The sequence below is a fragment of the Oryza sativa genome, chromosome 1 (genome assembly GCF_034140825.1).
Source record: "Oryza sativa Japonica Group chromosome 1, ASM3414082v1".
In the NCBI taxonomy this organism is placed as follows: domain Eukaryota; kingdom Viridiplantae; phylum Streptophyta; class Magnoliopsida; order Poales; family Poaceae; genus Oryza; species Oryza sativa.
The window spans coordinates 15,192,925-15,220,582 of NC_089035.1; the positions used below are offsets into that span (position 1 = coordinate 15,192,925).

Here is a 27,658-nt window from a genome sequence, read left to right on the forward strand (position 1 = left end):
GCAAGGATTGGACGTAGCTTTCCAAGAACCTTTTCGATGCAATTATGGGTGTTGGTCTTTTATCGTGCATTATCTCATTATGAATGTACCAAGCAATCTCAAAAACTTCTAGCAAACCCTGTCTCCTGAAGTTAAATAGGTCCAAAAGACAAAACTATCTACTAAAAACCAAAGGAAGTAGTATTTGAGACTACTTTGAGTTTTAACAAATTTATAATGGCTTGTGAATGAATTATGATGTTACTTTTAAAAAGTGCAAATTTACACTGCCATAGATTATTTATATCATTTAATTCATTCATATGTACCATTGAATAATAATCATATATAGATCATTCTGATATTCAGCACAATCTAGAACAATCCCTAGAGCACCAATGTATCCCAAGAAAATATCGTACTCCCTCCGTCCCAAAATATAAACATTTTTAGCATAGTGACAAGTCAAACATTTTCAACTTTGACCATTAATAACAAAAAAATAAAAAAGATCAATCATCTAAAATTGATGTTACTAGATTTATCATTAAACAAACTATCATAATATGCAACTCTTTTTATTTAAAACATCTTATTTTTATAGATATTATTGGTCAAAGTAGCATATCAAGAACCGTGTCAGAGTCTAAAAATACTTATATTTTGGGATGAAGGAAGTAGTTGCTATTAACCGTTCATCTTTTGTTTCTAAGCATGTGTTTGGTTTGGGAATGAGTTTGATTCATCCTTCTTTTTTGGATGGGATAGTCCTAGTTTTCAAAAGATGGCACACATGTTAGGGAGATAAAAAAATAGATTGGATTTGTCCATCAATTTTCAAGAGACCACCCTAGATGAGGAGAATATTTCCTTTTAGAGATCATCCACCTCACATATTCCCAAACCAAACACTAGAAAATGGGTCCGACCCAACACGACCAATTCCATCCCTTAACTAAACGCTTGCTAAGGGAAGCATGAGTGGAACCTTGAGAACCCCGCTGTATTGCTCGGGTCATGTTGCATCACATATTTCACATTAAATAGCACTGTAGCTCTGCTTGCATTCAGGAAAAAGACATGCATTTATTATAGGGCCTTATTTGTGAAATAAGGGATCTAATAACACTTTATTGGGGGTCACGGCTTAATCAACATTTTATGCCAAAAAAAAAAGTACCGCAAACTTGCAAAATTACAAGCACAAATAGTACTTAACAAAGTAGCTCAACTTGTACAATAAACCACGATGTGGGGCGAAGCAATGCACCATTATCATTAGTGCTTCCAGCATATCTACGACATCATACACAATAAATATTACAGCAGAGATGGCCATCTTACTGCTTTGTGACTTGAGAGTAGGGCACGGTTGGATCGCTAACTCATAGTATCCCTCCATTTATCTAGATTCTAGACAACATATTGAAAATCAACAAAACTATATGATATGCAGAAAAGTAACAAATAAGGCATCACCTAGTATAAGATTACAACATTTAGGAGAACCTTGCGAAGTCCCAGCAGCAAATCTTTGTCCTGGCGGACTCTGCTGAGTTTTTGACAGACCAACCATTGCCTGAAAACTCAAAGCAGCCAGTGGTGTTGTACCACAAGACGACTTTTATCATTTTCCCATTCGTAAATGCAGCACCGCAGGGCACAGAAGTCAGGCTCCGGCAAGTATCCGTCCACCAGCAGAAAACCCATCAAGCCAAGTATCTGTACACATTTGGGTTGTCTTTATCCCTCTCCAAGTAATCCCTTGTGATAAGATCCTCAATTCGCTTCTTTATTGCCTTGAAGTCAGGCTGCAACGGAAAAGAGAAAAAAACTTGTGATGGTGAAGACATCAAAGGAGTTTCGAGCAAACAAGTGCTTTACACATTTCCCGGATGTCAGATTCATTATATTTAATAATTATAGTATATTTCAGAATAAGGAAACACCAACAAGACGGTGGTCCAAGTCTAACTGAACAAAACGGTGCTAGCCCATCAAGGCAATCAACAAACTCTACATCAACAAAGTACAATTAATGAGTTGTACCAAGAATTTCGTAGGAACACCATGACCTTAAAAGAACATAATGGATTGAGCCCAGCACTTACATAAATGGAGTGTGTTTAAAATGCTTTCACTAACAAGTGCAAGAACTTTCTTGAAGAAATAACTCGTACCTTAAACATGCGTCCAAGCTGCTCCACACATTCCATCACAAGTTGCTGATGACCCAATACTTTGCGACTCTTCATAATACGCACAATTGATGCATCAATTGCGTATCTGCGATCCTTATCAACATCTTCAACTACTTTCTTCTTCTCATCAACTGGAGGAAGAGGTATCTAAAAACAGCACAAACACAAAGATAATACATTGAACCAGAGAAATCAGAAAAGTACAAGCATAATTGATTATGCAACATCAGAAGTTCACGCTTTCATATTATACCACTGAATATGGGTTCACTTTATTGCCGTCAGAAGATCTCACTGCTGATTTTCTTTACCACTCTATACATATTCCTTAGTACTCCCTCCATCCAAAATTATAAGGCCTATATTTTTTTACATGGTCTTCAATGACATACTTTGACCATTAATTTATACCATGTTATGTTTCCAACAAATATGAATCTAGTGATATAACATGCATAATATGTAGCATATATATGATTAGTATGATTATTAGTAAAAAAAAATTACCAAGTTTGATTTTCCTTAAAAAGAGGACGTCCTATAATTTGGGACGGAGGGAGTTTTTTTTTTTCATTTTTCTTTAACTTTATCCAGAACTGAGGACGCAAAACCCATCATCCTTAGCATGCACCCATATTGGCTAGCGGCCGCTTACTGGCACCTGCCAATGATGCCTTTGCCAGCACTGCCACATTCTACATCTTACATTGCCATAGTTTCCATTCTCTTTTGTTGGTGTGCAGCTTGCTTGTGTACAATTTAATGGCTGAGCATATGGAGACTAATTCAAGCCTGTGTTGGCTTCTTGGTTGGGTAGCCAACCTTGCTGTCTGATCGGATGAGGCCACATGATCAAAGATAACAACAGGTGGTCTCAGCATCATTGAATTGGTTAAAAGATGCAACGGTGTGACCTTGGTAATAAAATGAACCCAAAAATTTGAGGGGTATAAAACTAAAAATACAAACTTCCGAAGCTACATAACCAATGTTGCCAGAAGTAAATTATCAAACCTATAAAACAAATAAATTGAAGATACCTTTAATCTTCGCAGCTTGTCAGTAAACTTTGAGTTGAACTCGAAGACATCATTTGGTGAAATAGATCTATTATTTGGTTCTTTGCTAAGAATCTTGTATTTTGCACAAGATAGAGAATGGAGCAATCGAACAACATCATCATCTGAGAGATTTAACTGTGTCACAATCTCAGAATAGCTGAGTCTATCAACTCCATTAAACAGCAGCAGCAATGCAGCCTACCAACAAAAGTGAAAGGCATTTCAGAAGTCATAATACAAGAGGGAAGTGGATAATGTGATTTCGAACTACCTGATAAGTTGTAACAATGAGCTCAATAGTTTTGGCCTCAAATTTAGCATTAATATTACAGGTTCCCAGTGAATAAATCCAGGTAAGTTTCCTGTGTTTTGTTCTTGTTTGGTAAAACTCCTTGAAAACCTCTACACATTTCACCTAAAAATAAAAAAATAAAACAATCACTGTGTGTAGAGCAGAATGCCAACCACAAATTTTATGCAAAATAAGGCAAACTCCGGCCTTTTAAAAGCCTCAAGGCAAACTTACCATTTCTGCAGGTAGATTTATATCAAAAGATTTGTAACTTGGCCAAAATCCTGTTGTGAGGACAGTAACAGCTAAGGCTATTCCAGGATTCAACTCTGAGTGTGTGCTTATGAACTCTTCAAATTTAGCCTGGTGATCTCTTGCCACAGTGAGATCAGTAACCATGCCCTCCATTTTGGAAGTGAACTGCCCTCCACATTGTTGCTTTAGCTTGGTAAGGATGCTTCTCTCATGTTCATCATTAGCACTCTTGTCAAAAAGCAATCTCCTTGCAAGCTTCTTTCTGCAAATTTAGCCCCAGAGGTTAACAACTGCATGAATCCATGCGCAAGAATTTAAAGACAAAAAGAATAAGCATGCAAGATAATAACAGCTTACCTATAGAACTCAGCAAACAAGTCCTTGTCACTAATGTAGGCAAGTAACCTTACAACCTGGTAATCACCCATTCAAGATTAGGACTTACTAATGACACTAATAGATCAAACATAACAAATTGATGGTTGTACCTTCTCAAGGGTATCTTCAATTGCTTCATCACTAAGCTTTTCACTACCGCCTTTCTTTAAGATATTGTCACAGAAGGTAGCTAGTAATTCAGCACTTGAACTGCCAGAAACACCTTTGTTGCAAAAAACTTCAAAAGCCTCCTTAAGTGCCTGCATAAACAGGATACAGAACATGATCCAATATTTTGATATCATTATGACAATAATGGTGTGAGCATATCAAATAGCAAACCTTATGGAAGAGAGTGTGCCCCTGAAAACAATCCGTAACATAAGCTACATACTTGTCATGAAGCTCAATGATTTTCCGGACAAAAACCTAAGATAACAAACAGTGAGTAATTGAAACAAGTGTAGAGCCACGAAAGAATATATAAAAAGTTATTGAAACAAAACCTGTTCCTGTAAACCAACTATCTCCTTCTTCTCTGGCTGCAGTATAACAAAGAAAAAGCAAAATTACTTCAAGTGCAAATCCAAAGTGTTTGGCGGAGTGCAGAGCTATATGTACAGATCAGCAGAGTAAATATCACTACATATGTTACCAGCAAGAGTTGAGTACAAAGTCTAGCTAATTGATTAAATATCCTAACCAATTGATACCACCCCAAGTACACAATAAGATGAATGTACTAAGACAACATTAATACAAACAAAAGTTAATATATAGACTGTGCACCTTCTTATTACTAGCAGCATCTTCGGCTTGCTTCACTAAGGCAGTGCCCTCATTAGTAACATGCTACACAGAAGCAACATTCCATTACATCATCAAAATAGATTTAAGAAATAAACCACTCTCTTCTGAAAAACAAAATACCTGCTTAAATATTTGAGAAACAGGTTCTAAACCACGAGTTATTCTGGAAAAGAGCCTGTACATTCTAGAGAGATCATCAACCTGGAGTAAAACAGAAGATGCTATGTTAGCAGACTTCATTTGTTCCTGATAAACTGTTGAGAGACGTGGAGCTTCTCCAAGAAACCTTGTCATCACGAAGCAATGCATGGCATCCAGAATGCTCCTTCTCCAGGAGCTGACTTGCGTATTGAGTTAGCAACTCATGTTGCACTTTCTGTGAAAATCATGTCATACCGGAGAAAGTGAATTATACATAATGCTCTATCAGGAAAAAAATATATTCTGATTTCTGAACATACAATTATAAATTGTATATGGACATGTGGTGTGTATGCACTTAGCAAACGTAGATTAAATATCAAAAAGTATGCTCTAAAATGTGGACTGTGGAGTAGAAGCAACAGCAGACAATTCACTAACCTCCAACAACTTCTGTTCACTACTGGAGTGCAAATAATGAGCAACTCGCTCTTTCTCCCTTTTCAGACACTCCTCTGCCTATGAAACAAACAACCATTAGAAAAAATATATATTATGCTTACCTACAGATAGGGATGTTCATGAAACATTCTTGAGAATACCTTTAACATGTAATCTGGACAAGAGTCCTCAAGAATCCAGGTCTGGGCTTTTATAGAGTAATAGTCTGCAGTATCTTTGAGCAAGAAATCTTCAAAATCATTTTCGTAGTAGTCCATGCTAGTCAAGCCAATCTCAACAAATATATCCAGAACATTCTTTAACAGGGCCCTATCAATTTGTTCACCCTCACGTTCTTGATCTATCTGTTCGAGAAAGTATGTCTATCACCAGCCATACACAATAAAAAAAGATAGCATCACAAGATACAATGACTCACCAAGGATATCACCGCACTTTTTACTTTTCCTTTGATCTCTTGATATACCTGTTACAATAAATAAAACTGATTAAATTCTAGATATAGTCATCAAGCAAAGAAATGCAAGTTGTATTGCATAAAAAACGAGAATCATGAGTAATCAAGCAAGTAGTGTTACCAGATCCCGGAAACAGCTAAGCCCAACTTCACTTAGTTGTGGTAGGGACCTCCTTGAAATAAAGTACCGATCAAGATAATGGAAGAAGCGTGATAGCCACCGAACCATCACTTTATGGTTTGACCACCGTTTTACTAGCTCTCTCAGCATAAACTCATCATGTTTCTCTCTTAATGAAGGTAAGACCTACAAAATATTGAAACCAAATAAAGGACTTATCTTCCAAAAGAAGTGAACAATACAAAAGAAGATCTGAGATAGGCAACATGCAAATGATGAAGAGTAATTAAACTTCATTGAATTTGTAGTGCATGATAATTAGCTAGAACTACTAATGAACTATATCATAATGGAAGAGGATCCTCTAACTTTGAGTTATTGACAAGTGGGACCGCTGAGTAGAGGGCGCACATGTCAGTGACCACGTTAGAGAGAAGTAAGTCAGAGGATCTCAATCCTATCATAATAGGATGGAAAAAGTCTGTTTTCATCTCTCAACACTTCACACGTTTTAATTTCATCCCTCAACTATAAAACCATATAAAAGCTGCCCATCAACTCTCAAAACCAAACAAAACTTATCCCACTGCCCTATCCTATAGTGATTTTGACTCAGCAGGTGGGGCCCCACTATCTATTTGGGAAATGGACTGGAGAATGGTGAATCTTACACAATCAGCCATGACACTCTATGACAAATGGGCCCCACTATCTATTTGGGTCCAAACTATCACCAAACATGGTGGAGGGGCAACTTTTACCCGGTTTTCAGAATTGTGGGAGTGGGACATATTTAACCCTGTTTTGCAATTGAGGTACAAAACTAAACTGAGTCAAAAATTGAGGGACGAGAAATAGACTTTCTCCAAATAGGAAGGGAAACAGGACAGGGAGCAACTAAGCTCAGGACTTCATATACAGATCCTCAATATGGCGGGGAACCAGGGTCCCGACCATAGAATCGTATGCATTGCAATATCTAGTTATAGAAAATGTTGTATCAATTATATGATCAACCATATATTTGAGATATACTTAACTTATCAACAACAAATAGCAATTAGCATATTTACATATTTAATACAAGTCGCTGCACACTAAATAGCAATGAACACATACATCCTAGAAACATATGCATATCTATATGCCAGGATGATACTATAAAGGTCCTGTTGATGCAAAGGGAAAAGGAAACCGATATTTCAAATGGAATGGATGTAGTATGGACAGATTTCAGCAGCAGCAACTGTTCCAGCATCACTAAATCAAGTAATCGATGCTTAGCAAGCAAGTTATGACCTCGAAAAACTTACACCTTGAAAAACAAAGTTAACATATTAGACAATAGACGCGGCACAATTCAGAACATTGAAAAGCATTTTTTCTGGTGAATTACATGAGGACTTGAGGAGCACTTTGCTCAGCATTAAAATGATCCAATGCAAAATGAGTGAGGGAGAGTGTAATAGATATGCATATGGTCATTATGTAAATTCTCTCAGATATGAAAGATGTGACATTAAACCATAAACAGTTCAAATCACAATATCTTCGAAGTGTTTATGACACATCATGCAATCAACAGGTAACAAAATCAAAGATTAGCTTTGAACAAAAATGAATAAACTGCATTTTGCACCAAGTAAAGCACGGTAAGCACCGTATTTCACTTTGCATGAGGTGTGGCACACATTTCGCACCAGATTACATCATCGAACTAATATATATCCCAAGAAATGCCATAAGCCCTAAATGAAACTTTGTCAAACATGGTCAAGATTCATCAAGTTTCATAAGGCTTCACTCAAATTTCATGAGGTTTTCCTCCGATTTCATGATGCAACCTGGTGCAAGGTACATTTACTAAAGAAATTGATCCTTTTGTGGATAATAATTTATTGGGAAAGAAGTAAAGGTCAATACAAGGGACTGAGGGAGGATAAAGAAACAACAGTAATATGCATCCAGGCATCTAGCATTCTACCCACAGTGGTTGCTCAATTGATCCTACAATCACAATTCATAGTTGAAAGGAACATATGCCTTGCAAATTCAGTATTTCTCAAAACTTCTCATGTCGATTTGGCGCCCAAACAGAAAGTGATTACACAATAAAGTGTGGTTGCACAGTACATGCTGCCATGATGAAAAGGGACAAAATCATGAAAGAACAATCATTTCAACATAAAGGGATTCCAATTCAGAAAACAAAACTCAATATGATGCTATTTTGTTGAACCTTTGAAGCTTTCAGTAAAGCAGGGCATGAGCCTTTTCGGTAAAAATGATGCTAGTCTGCTCTGGGTAACAACAAATCCAAATGTGCTGAAGAAAATCATCCCAAATTGAATAATCAATGCTCTCTAAGTAAATCGCGAAGTTTATATAAATGCACAGGCAGTGAATTGGAGTACTTCTGTAGTGATGATGTTAGTAGCCTACTTCCAGTAAGATCAAATCCAAATGCACTGAATAAAATCATGCTAAATTGAGCAACTCATGCTCTCCAAGCAAATCAAAAAAAATTGTATAGTGGACACAGGCAGTACAAACTAAAGTACTTTTAGCAGACAGCATCTAAGAGCACAGTGACCAAATAATAAGCAAAACGCAGTAAGCTATATTCAAAAAAACATGAAGTAATACTGCAGTACTTAGTGCGGTCCTCCTTAGTTAAGAAAGTACAATTATCTACCTATCAGAAGAAGCCAACAAAAAATATCTCGATTGCTCCAAAGTATCGACAATGATCAAAATTAGAGCAGCATCTTTCGGCATCGAATCTATCTTCTCTATGTAAACAGCTATAAACTCTCAATGCGTGTGCTATTAGTCCATTGGTACATACGACATGATTGGCATAATTTCAACGCTATCCCTAACCCATCTGCGTTAGAAAATTCAACACAGGAGCGCATTAATCGAGCTAGTCAATGAAGGGAGGAACCCAACAGCCGCTCACCATGGACGTGATGTACTCCTCGAAGGACTCGCGGTACTTCTCGTAGAGCTGCTGCGAGTAGTCGTGCGGCGGCTTCTGCGTGCACATGTTGTAAATCGTCCTGGAGCACGGAGACGAACCCTAAATCAGATCAGCGCGCGGGGAAGAAAAAAATCGAATAAATCGGGAGAGAAATCGAGGAGGGCGGGCACACGCACGTGTAGAGCATCATGTAGTCCTCGGAGCTGAACTGGGGTTCGGGCTTCCCCTCGAGGATGTTCTTCAGCTTGGTGATGCCCTTCTGCATGAACTCCCACCCCTGCTCCAGATCGATCGTCTTCCGCTCGTGGGTCGCCATCGCGGCCGGCGCCGCCGCCGAATCGGGGGAAGGGCGGCGCGAGACCCACCCCGCCGAGGATCCGCCGGGGAGCCCTAGCTTGGGGGGGGCTCTTCGCTGTCGTGTACGTGGGGGGAGGGGAACGAGGTCGGTGGGTTCCCTCCCGCCGCACGCGAGGTGGACGGAGGCGAAGAGGGGAGGAGGAGGGGGGATGACGAAATGGGAAAAGTGGAGGGGCCTTTTTCTTTTCTTTTTCCTTTTTTTTTTTGCTCCCTTTTCGCTGATAGGGTGGGGCGCGGCCGCGCGGGGTGGAAGTTTTGCTGTTGGGGCGGTCGTGTGATCGTGTCTCGTGTGGGAAACACGCCGGGGTAAAGGAACCAGGTCTTTTATATCTGTAATAATTGATTATTCTGAAATTCAATAATTGGTAAATTAGTGGTGCTATTCTATGAAAACTGGCCCATTTGTAAATTGGTAAAAAAATTATTATTCTCGGAATATCTGAAAAGTTTCTTTCGCATTTACTTAAAAGTTTTAATCACCTATCTACTCTACTCCTCTCTAGGCATTAATTGACCCTTTCAGATATAATAATGTGAGATGTTGTTATAAATAAAGATTTTAATTGAAATAAATACAAGGAATAAGTCTACTTCACCCCCCAAGTATTGAGGTTGGTCTACATAACCCCCAGAAGTACGAAACCGGGTATTCTGCCCCTCTAAAGTATCAAAACCAGTTTAAATAACCCCTAGAGTGGTTTTATATGTGGTTTTGTTGTGCACACGATGGCATGTCAATGGTTCTGGCCTTGTAACATGCTAAGCATTTTATTCACAAGTGAAAACAGGCTGAGAATGATGTAAATTAGTGTTAATATATACTCCATTCAACCCATAATATGAGGCGCACAAGCATTTCAAGATTCAACTTCTATAATATTTGACCAATAATTAGTATAATATGAATTAAATTTTATTTGTTGGGAATATTATCATTGGATTGGCATTTGAATTTACGTTCATATGATTATAATTTTGTTGCTATAATAAACCTTATAGTATATGAGAAATTATAAGCCAATCGTACCAATTTTGATCATTTTTTATATTATAGGATAAAGGGAGTAATATATTTTAGGCTTGCCGATCAATGAGTGAAAAGCAATAGTTAGATCAACTTAGGTTTACTAGACTAATCTTTGTGTCATGCAAGCCAATACCGCTGCCACATAATCATTTACATGGCAAAACTACCAACAAAACTACTCTAGGGGGTTATTTGAACCGGTTTTCATACTTCAAGGGGTAGAATATTCGGTTTCGTACTTTAGGGGGGTTAAGCAGACCAACCCCAAGGGGTGAAGCAGACTTATTCCTAAATACAATGATGTAATCGGATCTTAAAAATTATACTCTCTTTAAAAGAGCGGAATAACTATATATCATTCGACAGAAATTTGGGGATGAAATCTTACATATTTTGGACCATTGGATCTGTGCCAAGATTTATGCATCGACTTCTTTTCCTCCAATTCCAGTGGACTCCCCTTCTTCCCCGGCGCCAGCGACACCCGCAACTTCAGCAGGGAGCATATCGGTTAGGGTTTGGAGTTAAGGGAGGGGGAAGAAGGGGTTTCTCGGGGCTTAAGAGGGAAGGATGTGGGGCGGTGGGTGGTGCACATGGACAGGCGGCCAAGCGCCGGAACCGCGGGATTGACAGCGGGCGGAGGGCCGGCGTTGGCGGCGGGGGAAAACGGATTGCAACCTTGGGAAAGAGATGGGGGGAGGGAGAGGAGGCCAACTAGGGGGAGCCTTGCGGGCGCCGTTGACCCCTTCCGGCTAGCCAGCAAGGCTAGGCGGCGGGGTAGCGGCGCGGCGACTGCACAGGACGTGGAGGAGCGCTCACGCTCACGCATGCGTGAAAGCGGTGGTGGCGGTGGATGGATTGAGAAGTGGAGGAAAAGTATGTTTGTTATGTTGCAAGATTTGGGGAGGTTTTTTCTGTCAAAAGACACCTAGACAGTCCCTATAGTATTTGATTGGAAAAAATAGAGTGTGCACTAGTTAAGGAAGAATTATGCGTATCCACTATTCAGATTTTGCCTACATGAATTTGCGTGTGATGTTGGTAATGGACCACAGCCCACAAGCCCTTTTATAATTCAACTCAGTGTTTTTCCTTTGGAATAAGTTCACATTAACTCCCTTAACAAGTGACAGAATCTGATTCGTATCCCTCAATCACAATTCTATATCTCGATCCCTTAACTATTAAAACCGGTGCAATTTGACTCCCTCGACGGTTTCACTGATATGGCGCACACGTGGCAATGTTGACCTAGTCTCCTTCCCACGTGGTATTGACGTGGTGTTTATATGGCATTAAAATTAAAAAAATATATTTGGAACCCATTTATCATTCACACAAAAAAAATTGTGGAACCCACAAAAATGTGGGGCCCACATGTCATCCTATCTCTCCTGCCCTTCTTCCTCCTCTCTCTCCCTTATTTCTCTCTCTTTCTCTCCCCTTTACTTCACTCAATCTGCTGGAGGCAGGCGGGGGATCGAGTGCCGCCGCCGGCGGCGGCGGGCGGTGGACGGTAGCCGGCGGGTGGGCGGGTGTTGGAGCAGCGACGCAGGCAGGCGGGCGAGGGCCACAGCGGCGGTGGCGGGCGGGAGGGCGGGCGCTGGAGTAGCGACGATGGCAGGCTGGCGAGGGCCAAACAACTCTCCATGGCCACCCGCTGCCGCACCGCTGCAACCACCGGTGTGGACCTCGACATCCGTGCTGTTCGATGCCGCCGCCGCTCCAGGTCCAGGGGTGCCTATCGCCGCCGTTGGTCGACCGCCTCGCCCTTCCGTTCCCCTTGGATTCACTTGCCGCGGCGGCGCCATATCAAAGGTAGAAGAGGAGGCGACGCGGCTAGAGAAACAACGCCTGGACACCATGCTTCGCTGCCTGGATCCTCTCCTTGCCACCACCGAGTGAAGTAAAGGGGAGAGAGATAAGGGAGAGAGGAGGAGGAAGAAGGGCAGGAGAAAGAGGATGACATGTGGGCCCTACATTTTGTGGGTCCCACAATTTTTTTTGCGTGAATGACGAATGGGTCCCGCATATTTTTTTAATCTTATTGCCACATTAATGCCACGTCAATGCCACGTAGGACGAATACTAGGTCAACACCGCCACGTGTGGGCCACGTCAGCTAAAACGCCCTCCAAAACCGCCAAGGGAGTCAAATTGCACCGTTTTTAATAGTTGAGGTGTCAAGATATCTGGCATTATGGTTGAGGGATACGAATCTGATTATTCGGTCACTTGTTAAGGGAGTCAAAGCGAACTTATTCCTTTTCCTTTCCTTTGTTTTATACTTTTGGGTAAAGTTTATTTTATGTCCCTCAACTATGGTGGAGATTCATTCGCGGCCTTCAGCCATAAAACCAACTACAAAATTTCCTCTTACTATCAAAACTATTGCAAATCGAGTCCCACGATGGTTTCATCTGATCTGGCGTCCACGTGGTATGTTAACTTGGTTTTCGTCATATGTGGATGCTTATGTGGCAGTAGAAGAAAAACTTTAAAAACTTAATGAGATCCATATGTTAGTCAGAAAAAAAATAATATATACTTCACACATGCATGCATAAAAGCGAATACAATAAGATGATATAGCTGGCTATAAAAGTTTGCACATCAGATTTGTGCTTAAGTGGAGTAGAGAGAAGAAAAGCGAGATATATGGTATAATAATTAAGTTGTGTGAGAGAAAGAGATGGGCCATACTTTAATAGTGTTGTATATATCTATAACTAACTATTGTATGTATGGCTATTTAATTAGCATTAGATTATGTGTTATTTTTATAGCTAGCAGTTGGCTATACTATTAACCTTGAAAGAAATAACAATCTAGGGTAACATTGACAAATGCGACGATGTGTGTTAATCTTGGCACTCAAAATGGTGCGAAAAAATACATATATATGCACATCTAGCTGAGGTTACCGGATTCCTATTTATATGTGATAAAAAAACCTTATCTTCTAACTACTGGTCTCCTCAACCTTGTGCCGTTGTGCGCATACCACGTATATATTATCTGTAACACTCGCCGTCAATCCAAACTATCAATGTTGAGATTGCTCTTGAACTCTTCAAACGGGCGCATAGCCAGTGGTTTGGTGAATCCATCTGCTATTTGATCCTTGGAAGAAATATATCCTATCTCAAATAATTTTCTAGAAACTCTTCTCGAACAAAGTGATAATACAAGCATGAAACACATGATTTGCTGATAGATACTTAACTCCAATGTTATCACACCACATGATTCGCGACCTTAGGTGCATCTATACCAATTTCACATAACAGAGTCGGCAACCACATAATCTTAGCTGTTTCATCAGCTAACGCCTTGTATTCTGCTGCAGTGCTTGACCTGGACACAGTTGCTTGCTTCTTTGCACTCCATGACACTTTAGAGCCTAGAAAGATAGCAAAACCTCTAGTTGAACGCCTGTCATCCAAGCATCATGCCCAAGTCCGCATCAGAAAAACCATTGACCAACAAAGAATTGACAAACCTTGTTAACTGAGAAAGAAATACCTGGTCTTGTCAAATTTAAGTACTGGAGTGCTCCAACAATACTTCAGTATTGCATCTTTTGGCCCAAATAGATTCATGAGTTGACAATTTTATCGCATCTAAGCAAGGGAGTACTTACTGGTTTGCAATCGTGCATTCCTATTCGTTGTTAAATATCATATGCACACTTGGCTTGAATCAACATTATTTCATCATTTACCTTCACCTCTATACTAAGAACGTAGTGCAAGTCTCCAAGTCCTTCAAGGCAAACTCCTTGTAAGATTCTGCAACATTAATTTTTTTTGAGGTGAAAGCGGCAAGAGTATTGCCGAATATATTAGAGAGAGGAGAGTTTTACATAACGTTCAAAAGAGCAATATTACAGGCATAAAGTGAGCGCCTCGGGCTATTAAGCATATAGGTAGGTATAAGACTAGGACGACAAGCTAAATCAGGGCAGTTGGAAAACGAAAACGCTTTCTTGTATGTCTTCATTGATCTGTTGGGCAGCTCGACTTGAATTCGGTTCCTGATGTTTGAAGATTTTTGCATTCCTTTGCAGCCATATGTGCTACCGTGTCTTGATTAGGATTTCGACTCGGTGTCGTGATTCTATTCTACTGGTTCCCTGTGCTAAATCCATCATCCAGTGTGCCAAGGAGGTTTGGTTTATTGTCCCCTGTATGCCCTGTGTTGCCGCTACAAGTTCCAAGTTCTTCTAGTGAAATCACATTCCCTGAAGAGGTGTTCAGTGTCTTCAAAAGCGCTTCTACACAGAGGGCAAATCCAATCGCATTCCCAATGTCGGATTAGAAGGTTTTCAGCTGTTAGGGCTCTTTTGTGTAGCACCAGCCATCCAAAACAATCTTTGCTTTGGTAGTGCCTGTGCTTTCCAGTTTGCTCTGAGAATGGGGTCTTGTTGGCAAGTTATGAATTGGAACTTGTAAGAACTTTTGTGCTAAGTAGATACCTGTGCTGGTTCTCTTCCAGATTATAGAATCTTCATTCTGTATTGATAGTTGAATGTTTGATAGAAGATTGCCAAGTTGCACCAGCTCGTGTATGGCTTCCCCATTGTCAATCTGTCTAAGCGAAAACACCCAGTGGTTATCGTCAAGTTCGGTTGCTAGATTCTTGTTTTTTCCTGTTGCCAACTGAAAGAGGTTTGGGGCAATTTCTTTGGGGCACATTCCTTGGAGCCAATTATCCTTCTAGAAAAGAATTTTTTGCCCATTTCCAATGACAATTTGGGTGCAGGCTTGGAAGAGTTGCAAATCTTTTGCATTGCATGGTAATTCCATGTCATTCCATGGTCTGTTACAATCATGCCATCTTATCCATAACCATCTCACTTGAAGGGCTGATGAAAATCTTTCCAAGTCAAGGATTCCCAACCCTCCTAGTTCCCTCGGCATGCAGACGATCTGCCAGTTTACAAGGCTTTTTTCCGGCTTTACATTCTCTGCAACATTAATGAAGTTGCACTTGCTGTAGATCTAGCCACTATTATATTGCCAACATAAATAAGCACAAAAATTGTGATGTCTCCTTTAGTATAAAAGAATAAGGATGTATCTGCTCCTTGATGGTTTAAACCCAAGCTCATGAAATTTTATACTTAACTAGGCTCGTGGTGCTTGTTTCAAGCCATACAGAGCCTTGTCTAACTTACATATATAAGTTTTGAGTTAACACCAAGCACTTATACAAACTCAAAACCACAACTCTCTCGCATACACACACACGAAAATCATGGATTTGGGGAGAAACCACTGAGTGTCCGTCTCGCACAGGAACATGGTAGAACGACTCATCTTGGATGCTTCTTGACTCACCCACACATTTGCATCGAACCCGTTAGCTCGATCGGACGGCTACACAATTGCTAGTAGATCGGACAACCATGGAAGGCGTCATTGCTTAATAAAGAACGAGAACGCTCTCTGTTAAGATTTCACAATTTAATATGGTTATAATTGTAATCTCACATATCCTTCTCCTTATTTTCTGTTGTATTCCGTCTAAGGCATAGTTCATATTCTTATTGCCCACATTGCAACTTATCAGGAATGGCTTTGGTATGATTCTGTAAAAAAAAAAAAGGCAGGCCGTGGATTTCCTCCAAACTCAATCGAAGCAGACGAACGATCCAAACTGCCTCCGCACATTCCAGAAACAGAAGGGCCCCACACGACCCCCGTTTCCTCCCCTATTTATTTCCGCCGTCTCCCCCGCGAGATCGATTGATCGAATCGAAGAAACCCCAAACCCCACCAAAACCCTCGCCCCACGCCTCCTTCGTCCACAAGCCTCGCGCGCGGCGGCGGTGGCGGCGGCGGCGGCGTAGGCGTGATGAATATGTCGCCGCGCATTCCGGTGGTGGACCTCGAGGACGGGTGGCGCGACGTGCTCGCCGGCGTCGCCAAGCTCAAGTGCATCCTCGATGGCTCCAACGTCGTGCACTTCGTCCCCGACGAGTACATGCACCTCTACACGTACGTTCCCCAATCTGCTCGCTCGTCTTCTCCGCTTGGGTTCTCTCGGATTCGCGGGGGTTTTTTTGTTCGTTCGTTGTTGGTTCCAATCTGATTTGATCTGATCTGGTACGGCTGATCCGTGGCAGGACGGTTTACAACATGTGCACGCAGAAGCCGCCGAACGACTACTCGCAGGTGCTCTACGATCGCTACAAGCAGGCCCTGGACGATCACATCGAATCCGTCGTACGTGTGCTGCTCTTAATCTCCCATCCTTTTTGTTTTGGGTGTTTTTTCTGCGACCCGGCTGCTCGATTTCGCCGCTGCACGTTTAGGTTCTTAGTGCGATGATGAATTATTGCCGAAGGGGGTTTTCGGTTTATTCTGATTTATCAGCGATTTTTTGGGCGAATTTCGCACCAATTAGGGGTTGCCGCTGGTCCGTACAGTTTAACATGTTGCACTTGTAACCCGTGATTTGGACCCTCGGTTGAGGACTTGAGGCATTATGTGGACGATTCTTATTTCTTAACTGTCTGTTATTGTTTTTAAACTTTTTTTATCGATCCATTGTTATTCCGCTTTTTTTTTTATTGTTGCTTAGTTGTGCCCGTGCGCAGGGGCTGATCAGTCCCTCCTGCACCCACAAGACCCATGGATATCCTTAGGAACACCCCCTTCAATTTTTTCACCATAAATTCAATTTTTTCACCATAAATGATAAACTAAAGGTCCCTAAATGGCTGGAGGTTAAAGAAACTGTGTAATTAAGCCCCCCCAAATTTTTGTTCCTGGATCCGCCCCTGCCCGTGCGATGCAACCAAAAAAACCCCGATAGTGAAAATCTCTTCATAGTGCGTAAATGGCTGACGGAAATCATGGAAAGTAAAATTGAACGTGATCTTGTAATGGAAACATAATAGGACTTGTGTTTGTGCAGCCTTTGAAAAAGCCAAGACGTTTCAACGTAGTAGCAATTACATAGACGGCTGATGGCATTTTGACGCTTATTTAATTTGGTTCATTTTTTTTTCTGCTCCTGTGTTGCAACCTGCATGTTATTGGTGTCCTCCTGTGTATTTCCTGAATGAGTTCTTGGAGATGGATATGTATGCCTTATTTATGATAATTGTTTGCAGTGAAGCATGTTAATTAGATTGATTCTGTACTTTCAGTGCGAGGCACATTTGTTGGGATCGATGATTGCATCTTAAGAATGATAGTATGAGATCGTTAATGTGCCTTTTTCCTAATTTATATCTTTGAGCTTGAAGGTGTTGCCCTCCTTGAATGAGAAGCATGGCGTGTTCCTTCTGAGGGAAATAGTGCAGAGGTGGGAGAAACACAAGCTAATGGTAAGGTGGCTGAGGAGGTTCTTTGACTACCTCGATCGTTACTATGTTACACGGAGGTCCCTTGATTCACTCAAAGATCTGGGCTGGAGTAGCTTCCGGGATTTGGTGAGCCTCAGTTAGTTTTCAGAGAATCTTTAGACGAGTATAACTTAGAAGCACTACAGTTGCTTATTATTACTCCATGATTTGACAAATACCTTTGATGATTCTTCTGTTGTGATAGGTTTTCGATAAGCTCAAAAGTACTGTGGCAACAATTATGATTGGCATGGTGAGCTTGCCCTCCGCTTCTTAATCTCGTGCGCATTCTACAGAGCTAACTTGATCACTACTAATTTCTTTTATTTAATAGATTGATGATGAGAGGGAAGGCAATCTAATAGACCGTCCACTCCTGAAGAATGCCCTTGATATCTATGTTGAAATTGGGGATAGTCAACTGAATTATTACAGTGATGATTTTGAACAATCATTTCTCAACGGAACAACAGATTACTATTCTAAGAAGGCACAAACATGGATTCTTGAGAATTCTTGCCCTGAATACATGCTCAAGGTATTTGTGGAGTTCTGAAATTTACATTGCTGCTAAGTTTAACGATACCCTCTTACTAGTTATGTGCTTAATAGGCTGAGGAATGCTTACAAAAAGAGAAAGACCGGGTTGCAAATTACTTGCATTCTACTACAGAACCAAAGCTATTTGCGGTTTGTCTCAGTTATATGTTTGATGTTTCTTGGCAGCTTTTCAATGATGCATGTAAAACATGCAATGACTTTCTGTGCTTCTGAAATTGTACCCTTCAACCTAAATGCTTTCAGGCTGCACTCTTCGAGTTGATAGATAGGCGTGCAGAAGAAATTCTGAACAAGGAGAACTCCGGATGCAAAGTGTTGCTTTGTGATGAAAAGGTTGCATTACACTGAAAAAAAAAACTCTGGTTTGTGAAGTTGCAAAATGAGGAAATCGCTGGCAATCAATTTACTGACTATTTTTTGCTTTCTGACTGTAGACCGAGGATCTAGCAAGGATGTTTAGGCTCTTCTCTAGGATAACTGACGGGCTGCTTCCAGTATCGAAAATATTTAAGGAGGTATTGAATTGTCTCATTATGCTCCACATGCTGCACTGCTGAAATATTCCAATCTCCTTGAAATGTTACTTCTGTGCAGCATGTCATTGCTGAGGGTATGTCTCTGCTGAAACATGCAACAGATGCTGCCAACAGCAGAAAGGTGATGATTCTATGTCTTTGCTCTGTTCCTTGGCCCAGTGGATTTGCTCTGTTCCTTCATATTGTGCTTTGCAAGTTTCCACATCCTTGGGATGACATTCTTAATTTATATTTCATTTGTTTGTCAAATCAGTCTCCTGTGGGTGCATAATGGCATCTAACATCTTAATTGTGCTGACTAGCCTGCAATTCTATAATAGCAAGAGAATAAGGGCATGTTTGGTATAGCTCCAACTCCTAAATTTAACTCTAGAAATTGAGTATGGAGTGGAGTTGTGGAGCTGCCTAAACCCAACTCCATCTCTTTAGTTTATTTTGTGAGAGTACTCCTGCGAGCTCTACTCTCTTTCTGAGTGGAGCTGAAACCGTTTGGTTGAGCTCCAGCTCTAGGAAAGGTGGAGCTGGAGTTGGAGCTGTGCCAAACATACCCTAATTATTGCTAAATAGATACATGCAATAGATAATAATGTGTTCTAATTATTCTTGAATCTGATTTTCGAATGGACTATTTGTTCCTAGATCTCACCCTGCTGTGAATCTTTACTATGTGGTCGATGTAGTCTGTCCAACAAACTGGTTACAATAAGACCCACAGAAGCACATATGGATTCGAGAAAGGGATCCACGAATATTGGGTAGCCCGTAGCCGTTGTTAAACCAGGTCGAGTACTTTATGAAAAGGGCGGAGTATCTGAAACTGTAAGGAAGCTTATTACAACTGACAGCTTTACAAGTCAATTGCTATTAGAAGGATTTACTAGTTAACTGGTTTTCATGCTTTCTACTGCAATATTTTTTTCGTGTTATTTTTTTCAGAAGTGAATGCATCGCAAACGTTGGAATTGTATTGTGTACAACTTGTGCTAATCAGATTACTTATATTATTGTATTCTGCACGTATACAGGATGAGAAGAAGGGGGTGGTGGTGGGATTGCCGGAGCAGGTCTGAATTAGACATACATTTGCTTTTAACTAAGGTTGTACTACTGCTTTTTTAGTCTTAATGGGTTACCACCGATTTTAGGATTTTGTGAGGAGTGTCATAGAGCTCCATGACAAATATATGGCATATGTCACCAACTGTTTCCAGAGCAACTCAGTATTTCACAAGGTTTGCTACTTGCCAAGTTACCGACCCTAATTTTGTCTTGCAGCATTTGGTTGCTCAAACCTTGTATAATGCTGATTGACCTACTTTATTTACTTGTCTCAGGCACTTAAGGAGGCCTTTGAAGTTATTTGCAACAAAGATGTTGTTGGTTGCAGTAGTGCTGAACTGTTTGCGGCATACTGTGATAGTATCTTAAAAAGAGGTGGAAGTGAAAAGCTAAGTGATGAAGCTATAGATGAAAGTCTTGAGAAGGTATATAGTTATTGCAATACTGTTTGTACAAACTAGTTACGAAATCTCTTGTTCAACAGTGTATTTAATTTGTATCAGGTTGTCAAGCTTCTAACATATCTCAGCGACAAGGACCTCTTTGTAGAGTTTCATAGGTTCGTGGTTCTCTATTTTCTTGATGACAATTTTATTATGTTCCCAAAGTAAATAGGAAACTCACATTTTGGAAGCCTTTGTTTTTTCTGGAATAATCTATTACAGGAAGAAACTTGGAAGGAGATTGCTGTTTGATAAGAATACAAATGACGAACATGAGAGAATCCTACTCTCCAAGCTGAAGCAATTCTTCGGGGGACAGTTTACATCAAAAATGGAGGGGATGCTCAAAGATATTACATTGGCAAAAGAACATCAGTCAAGTTTTGAGGAGTACGTAAGCAACAATCCAGAGTCAAATCCTCTGATAGACTTGAATGTGACTGTCTTGACAACAGGATACTGGCCAACATACAAGAACTCAGATATAAATCTTCCATTGGAGATGGTACGTCTATGGATTTCCTGTTTAATTTGCACTAAATTTTTGATGAACTATCACAGATTAACTTTATAACCGTCCGATTCACAGTTGTTTGAGACATTCTCATTTTCCTATTTGAGTTTGTCTTGTAACTCATCAATGGCCACGAAATGCGACCTGAATATTGCAGTGCTAAGCCATAATGCCATCTATTGTTCTGGAACTCCATGTTTTCAGGTTAAATGCGTGGAGGTTTTCAAGGAATATTATCGGTCCGACAAGCAACACAGAAAGCTTACCTGGATCTTTTCCTTGGGAAACTGCGTCGTCATTGGAAATTTTGATGCTAAACCTGTTGAGTTCGTTCTCAACACTTATCAGGTTATTTCGAAATCTTTGTACAAAGTGAATCGCTCACACACTTAATGCATGGAACAAACTTCTCACTTAATTCTCTCTTACCTTTTCCCTCTTTGGTCAGGCTGCATTGTTGCTGCTATTCAATGAAGCTGATAAACTGAGTTACTCTGATATTGTGTCACAATTAAAACTGTCTGATGATGATGCCGTGCGTTTGCTTCATTCGCTTTCTTGTGCAAAGTATAAGATTCTCAACAAAGAGCCTAGCAACAGAGTGATTTCTCCAGAGGACGAGTTTGAGTTCAATTCCAAATTTACCGATAGGATGCGAAGGATTAAGGTGCCATTTCTAACTATTTACCCATTCCCCCCTGGTTTTTCGAGCTAACTAAACGTAATTTTTTTTTTGTGTGCAGGTACCACTTCCTCAAATCGATGAGAAGAAAAAGGTTGTCGATGATGTCAACAAGGACAGGAGGTTCGCAATTGATGCATCTCTTGTGCGCATCATGAAAAGCCGCAAAGTTCTGGGCCATCAGCAACTTGTAGCGGAATGCGTGGAGCAGCTCAGCCGCATGTTTAAGGTACACGGCAGAACACATACATGTCGATTCTGCTAACCTACTTTTTGAACATTCTGCCAATTTGTGTAAAGCTTTCAGTCATCTGTGGTGAGAAGGGAGAGAAAATCCATGTTTTCTTAAGACTTGTGTTGTCAGATATTGACAATGGGGATTTGTTCTCACTCTTGTGCAGCCTGACATCAAGATCATCAAGAGGAGGATCGAGGATCTTATCAGCAGGGAGTACTTGGAGCGTGATTCGGAGAATGCCCAGACCTACAAATACTTGGCTTGATGATTGGTCCTGAGGCGACTTGCTGACTGTTTGTCTGTTTACTCACCCTCTGGATTCCTAGGGCAGTGCCCTGATGTTGCCACCAGTAGTCTCTGTTTACTTACATCCACGCATCAGGGTTGTACACTCTTTTCCTGCTCAAGTGAATGATTAGAGGAAAAACAGATTAGGAGAAGCAGCTATGGCTCGGCTGTGACTGTGAACCACATTTACATGTTTAGCTTTGACGCCCTTTGCTCTACCTTTTGAGTTTCTATAATTTTTGTTGATTACTTTCTTCTTGCCGATCATTGTGTTAAATCGCAACTCATCATGGAGAAAGAACTTTATTGCAGAGTCACTGGCACTTTACCTGCCTAGTGCCTAGCATTAGCATATGTGGTTTATTAAGCTCGTTATTATTAAATCTAAATACATGTCGATGACACGCCCTGCATTAATTGTTCTGCAGGCCTAATAAACGACCTAGTACTGTATAAAATAAAATAAAAAATGTTGGGGGTAATAAGCAGTTTATATCTAAACTAGACGTAGTAGATCATGCCGACTTCGATAAGGCTGATGTGCGGGATGTTGAGCACGAGGCCGGGGCCTCTGCAATTCTTGCGGAGGAAAGCGTAGGCGACGTTGACGGCGAACTTCTTGAACACCGACGAGCTCTTCCTCGCCTTGATGTACGAGTGGCCCATGATGTAGGCGACGCCGGCGTGCTTGGCCTCCACCAGCGCGCTCAGCTCCTCCTTCACCCTGGGGTCCGTGTGCTGGTTCGCCACCTCGAACCGCACGCGCCGCCGGCTCGCGAACCCCGGCGACTCCGCCTCGTGCATCGTGTGCATCGAGTGGATGAGCGACTCCGGCTTGGCGGCCGCGGCGGCGCGCGCCACCACGCTCTCCTCCTCGCCGGGCTCCCGCATGAGGAGCCCCGTCCTGGCAAGGTCGCTGGGCCGCGGGACCACGGCCATGCGGCCCTCCACCTCCACGGAGGCGACGACCCCATCGTCGCTGATGCTGCAGCGCTGGTCGAAGTCGGCCTCCATCTGCACGAACTCGGCGATCCGCAGCACGAGGTCGTTCTCGAAGTCGGTGTCCTCGGCGAGCACGTCCTTGTAGCCGTGCCGAACGACGCAGCGGTACATGCGGAACTCCCGCGGGCCGATGCGGCCGACGAGGTGGCGCTCCTCGTCGCGGACGTGCGGCACCGGCACGGCCTTGACGCAGATGAAGACGAGCACCTGGTGGAACGCCGGCAGGTTGGTGACGAAGTGCGAGAAGATGGCCGGCACGCCGGTGGCCAGCTCGGAGTAGATGATGCCGATCCCCGGGACGCGCACGATGCCCAGGCTGGGGCCGAGCGCGTGGATCCACCTGAGCGACACCTTGTTCTGCACGTCGAACTGGTGCTTCCGCCGCGTGCCGTAGTGCCACACGTACATGACGGCGACGAACACCAGCGACAGCACCAGCGGCAGCCACCCGCCCTGGGGCACCTTCATCAGCGCCGCCGACAGGTACACCGCCTCGACGACGCCGAACGCCACCAGGAAGAGCGCCGCCACCAGGCAGCTGTACTGCCAGACGAAGACGATGACGAGCGCCATGAGCAGCGTGGTGACCAGCATCACCCCCGCGCACGCCATCCCGTAGGCGTTGCCGATGAGGGTGGTGTCGCGGAGCCCCATGGTGACGGCGATGCACAGCAGCATCAGGATCCAGTTGATCTCCGGGCTGTAGATCTGCCCGTGGATCCGCCGCGACGTGTGCACGATCTTCACGCGCGGGAAGCAGCCCAGCGCCGTGCACTGCCGCACGATGGAGAAGGTCGCCGATATCACCGCCTGGCTGCCCACGATCGCCGCCAGCGTCGCGATCACCAGCACCGGCCAGAAGATGCCCGCTGCAAAATGCGACATTTCATTCGGATCGATGTCGTCGTATCACGATTCATGTCACCTCACCACCAGTGATTAGCAGTAGATTAGAGGAGTACTCCACTTACTTGGAATGGACTCGAAGAATACGAAGTGGATGTCGCAGTGGGGTGATTTGGACAGGAAGGCCGCCTGCCCCATGTACTGCAGCACCAAGCACGGGTAGATGAGCCCCACGAACGCAACCTGTCAACAAGTGTACGTACGTACGTGTCAAACAAATGTCAAGATATTTAACCTGCTCTTAAAATCAATCTGCATTATATTAAACGAGACGCAGTACTGCACTATCAGTGCTCTGACAGCAAGCATAAACAGACACATATACCCTTATGGATGCAGCTGTGAAGTGGCCAAGATCCGCATACATGGCTTCGGTCCCTGCACATACATACATATATATATTATTATAAAATATGTAGTTGATGAGTCGCAGTGCAGCGAGCAAAATAAGGTTTGTTTGCCTGTCATGGAGAGGAGAATTCCCCCGAGGGAGATCCAGCCGTCCTTGCCGGTGTGCTGGAAGAACCTGACGAGGTAGTAAGGGGAGAGGGCGCGCAGCACCCTGGGGTTCCACACCACGATGTTGTAGACGCCGAGCGCCCCGAGGAGGAGGAGCCAGACGATGACCACCGGCGCGAACAGGAACGCCACCCTGTGCGTGCCCCAGTGCTGCACCATGAACAGGCACACCAGCACCGTGCACGACAGGATCTCCACCTCCCCGCTCGTCAGCGCGGTCGAGTGCACTTGCAGCCCAGAGAAGGACGACAGCACTGCCCAGCCAGCAGCCAGGACAAAAGATCGATCATCGATCACATCAGCAACCCAAACCACACACCAAGTAGTAGTAGTATTACGGTACGCGCGCTCACCGGACATGGGCGGCGTGAGGACGCCGTCGCCGATGACGAGGGAGGCGCCGAAGAGGACGGTGACGAGGAGGAAGGTGCGGGACTTGCGGTGGTTCTCGAGGAACCGACGGAGCGCGGTGAGGATGGGGGTCTCCTGGGGGGCGTAGCCGGGGCGGTAGTAGGAGGTGAGCTCCTCGTCGGCGGCCTCCTGGTTTGGCATGAGGCTGAACTTGGCGTGGCGCACCAGCAGCGAGTAGAGCGCGAACGTGCCGCCCTCGCCGTTGTCGTCGGCGGCGAGCACGATGAAGACGTACTTGAGGAGCGGGATGAGGGTCAGCGTCCAGAACACTAGGGAGAAGACGCCGAACACGATCTCCTCGTCCTGGAACCGCCGGAGCGACCCGATGATGAAGGTGCTCTTGTACACGTACAGCGGCGACGTGCTCAGGTCGCCGTACACCACGCCGCAGCTCTGGTACGCCAGCAGCAGCACATGCCTGTAGTAGCTCCTCCAGTGACCCTGTACCCGTAATTAATTCTACTGATTATTTATTATTTTATCAGATTATTACTTTCATTCTTCGTATTATGGCCCTGTTTAGTTCCCAAAAACTTTTTCCTAAAAACATCGCATTGAATCTTTTGACACATACATGGAGAATTAAGTATAGATAAATCAAAAAACTAATTGCACAGTTAGAGGGAAATCGCGAGACGAATCTTTTGAGTCTAATTAGTCCATGATTAGCCATAAATGCTACAGTAACCCACATGTGCTAATGACGGATTAATTAGGCTCAAAAGATTCGTCTCGCGGTTTCCAGGTGAGTTATGAAATTAGTTTTTTTTATTCGTGTCCGAAAACCCCTTCCGACATCCGGTCAAACGTCTGATGTGACACCCAAAAATTTTCTTTTCGCGAACTAAACAGGCCCAATATATGGAGAAATACGTGCTTATTTAATTTAGGGAAGATTGCAAAAATCACCCTAAATATATCATCCTAAGTTCGAGATTTCTTCATGTAAAACGACTTGTTACAAATTCCATGTCTTAACTCACCTTGTTTCGATATATATTCCTCCCAATTACCATTGTTTGCGCGTTTTTTCTCCTCGTGTCTTACTTGGTTTAGTGTATTTTTTGATGGACATGACCCAACCACATCTTTTGCACAATGTAAGGGCATGTTTGGTTCAATACTAAACTTAACCATACCAAATACTTGGCATTACTCAAAAACTGTCATCCATTTGTTTTATATCCAAATAATTTGTCATGCCAAATTATTTGGTTTTTGGCATACTTCATAGGTAGCAAATAAAACACATACCAAAACATTAGCATCCCTTTGTGGTAACAAACCAAATTCAAAGCCTAGCCAAAAACATTTGGTAACAATCCAAGCACTTTGCAGAAAAATAAATAAATAAAAAAAATGAGGCAATGATCAAATCTTGCCATGCCAAATAAATTGGCAAGGCCAACAATGGCCAAGAACCAAACATGTCCTAAGTTTTTTTTTTTAATCTGGTTCGGCTGAGGAGAGACAAAATCGGTAGGAAAAAAAAGCTGTCCATTTTCCTTCCATCATTGGTCGCACTAAAGTGATACACATTGCAAAATTATTTAACTAGCGTCAGTATTCTTCATGGATTGGTAATACTGTATACTACTGATGCCCTCTGTGCTCACACTGTCTGACTCGGTCACAAGCTATTTTTAGGACGGTGTTAGTAACTAGTGGTGTAAAATAACAATGAGCTACTCCTACTGCATGCCACTCTTAATGTAAATGTTCTCCTTGCATGATCCACTCTTGGAAAAAAAAACAAACAAATCACTCTGTTATTGTCAAATAATTCAGTCAAGAATAACATTTTAGTTGGGATCGTTCTTCCTGATTAGGTACTAGTAATATATTCTTCCATAAGTATGGTCAGAGATAAGATGCAGGGTACATTAATCAACACCATTTCCTACTACACCTCAGTAACATAAAGGAGGAAATAAAGAGAAAAGGAAAAAAAAGGGTCAGATTCCGTTGATGGACCAGCACCGATGTTGGTTTAGGTAACAGAAATGCAAAAAATTGCAAACGGTAGGGGTGCACATCATGTCCGTATGCTTACACAATATCACAAATTCATCACAAGAGGCAAATAAATAAATTATTTGGAAAATGCGATTTCAATGCACGCCAGAGCAAGGGGAAATGTATAGCTCACCGGGTTCCCGTTTGCGGCACCTGCACCGGTGACATCTGCCGGCGAGAGACCGCTTTCGCAGTCGGCCACCGGCATTTTATTTTATTGGAAGATGAAAGGAGAGGGAGGAAGATGGCCGGGATGGAGTCACCAATTGCGGACATGCGCACTCTCTCTCACTGCGTGCTTCTTCTCCGATTCGCCGTCCCCTAAATCTGTTGTTTTATTTGGGTTAATGAGCACTCGTCGGTATTCTTGGGGTTATGTGGATGAGTTTGTATTCATCGAGGCAAATGTAGAGGGGAGAGAGAGAGAGAGGGGGAGAGCCCCCGGTTTATAATGAGGTGTTAACAGTTGTGGCCATGGAGTCATGCAAAGATGAAGCATTAGAGGAGTAGTAGCGTATAGTACTCTAATTTTGTAGCTGTGCCGCTTTTTAAGATATTTTACTTTCCTTGGAAAAGTACTGGTACGTATTAAAATTTACACT

General features: G+C 42.6%; 3 protein-coding genes across 3 annotated transcripts; 1 reads left to right on the forward strand and 2 right to left on the reverse strand.

Annotated features, from left to right (window-relative positions):
• Positions 1 to 1,231: 1,231 nt before the first annotated feature.
• Positions 1,232 to 9,651, reverse strand: LOC4325735 (cullin-1-like). The gene is made up of 18 exons (XM_015763583.3): positions 9,317 to 9,651; positions 9,120 to 9,219; positions 6,158 to 6,343; positions 5,998 to 6,045; positions 5,720 to 5,923; positions 5,559 to 5,636; positions 5,263 to 5,352; positions 5,097 to 5,177; positions 4,956 to 5,018; positions 4,673 to 4,708; positions 4,509 to 4,595; positions 4,277 to 4,426; positions 4,146 to 4,201; positions 3,768 to 4,050; positions 3,513 to 3,656; positions 3,221 to 3,439; positions 2,160 to 2,327; positions 1,232 to 1,790 (listed from the first exon to the last, which is right to left on the reverse strand). Exons 1-18 carry the CDS (start codon positions 9,454 to 9,456, stop codon positions 1,689 to 1,691), a joined length of 2,235 nt encoding a protein of 744 aa, XP_015619069.1. The 5' UTR covers positions 9,457 to 9,651; the 3' UTR covers positions 1,232 to 1,688.
• A 6,616-nt stretch (positions 9,652 to 16,267) lies between these two features.
• On the forward strand, positions 16,268 to 22,513 carry LOC4325736 (cullin-1). The gene is made up of 18 exons (NM_001401482.1): positions 16,268 to 16,526; positions 16,655 to 16,754; positions 17,783 to 17,968; positions 18,087 to 18,134; positions 18,216 to 18,419; positions 18,494 to 18,571; positions 18,686 to 18,775; positions 18,877 to 18,957; positions 19,037 to 19,099; positions 20,004 to 20,042; positions 20,124 to 20,210; positions 20,313 to 20,462; positions 20,541 to 20,596; positions 20,703 to 20,985; positions 21,199 to 21,342; positions 21,443 to 21,661; positions 21,738 to 21,905; positions 22,078 to 22,513. The coding sequence occupies exons 1-18, from the start codon at positions 16,384 to 16,386 to the stop codon at positions 22,177 to 22,179; spliced, it is 2,241 nt and encodes a 746-aa protein (NP_001388411.1). The 5' UTR covers positions 16,268 to 16,383; the 3' UTR covers positions 22,180 to 22,513.
• Positions 22,491 to 27,374, reverse strand: LOC4325737 (probable potassium transporter 3). The gene is made up of 6 exons (NM_001401483.1): positions 27,190 to 27,374; positions 24,983 to 25,481; positions 24,572 to 24,883; positions 24,436 to 24,488; positions 24,176 to 24,293; positions 22,491 to 24,073 (listed from the first exon to the last, which is right to left on the reverse strand). The coding sequence occupies exons 1-6, from the start codon at positions 27,262 to 27,264 to the stop codon at positions 22,704 to 22,706; spliced, it is 2,427 nt and encodes an 808-aa protein (NP_001388412.1). The 5' UTR covers positions 27,265 to 27,374; the 3' UTR covers positions 22,491 to 22,703.
• Positions 27,375 to 27,658: the final 284 nt, after the last annotated feature.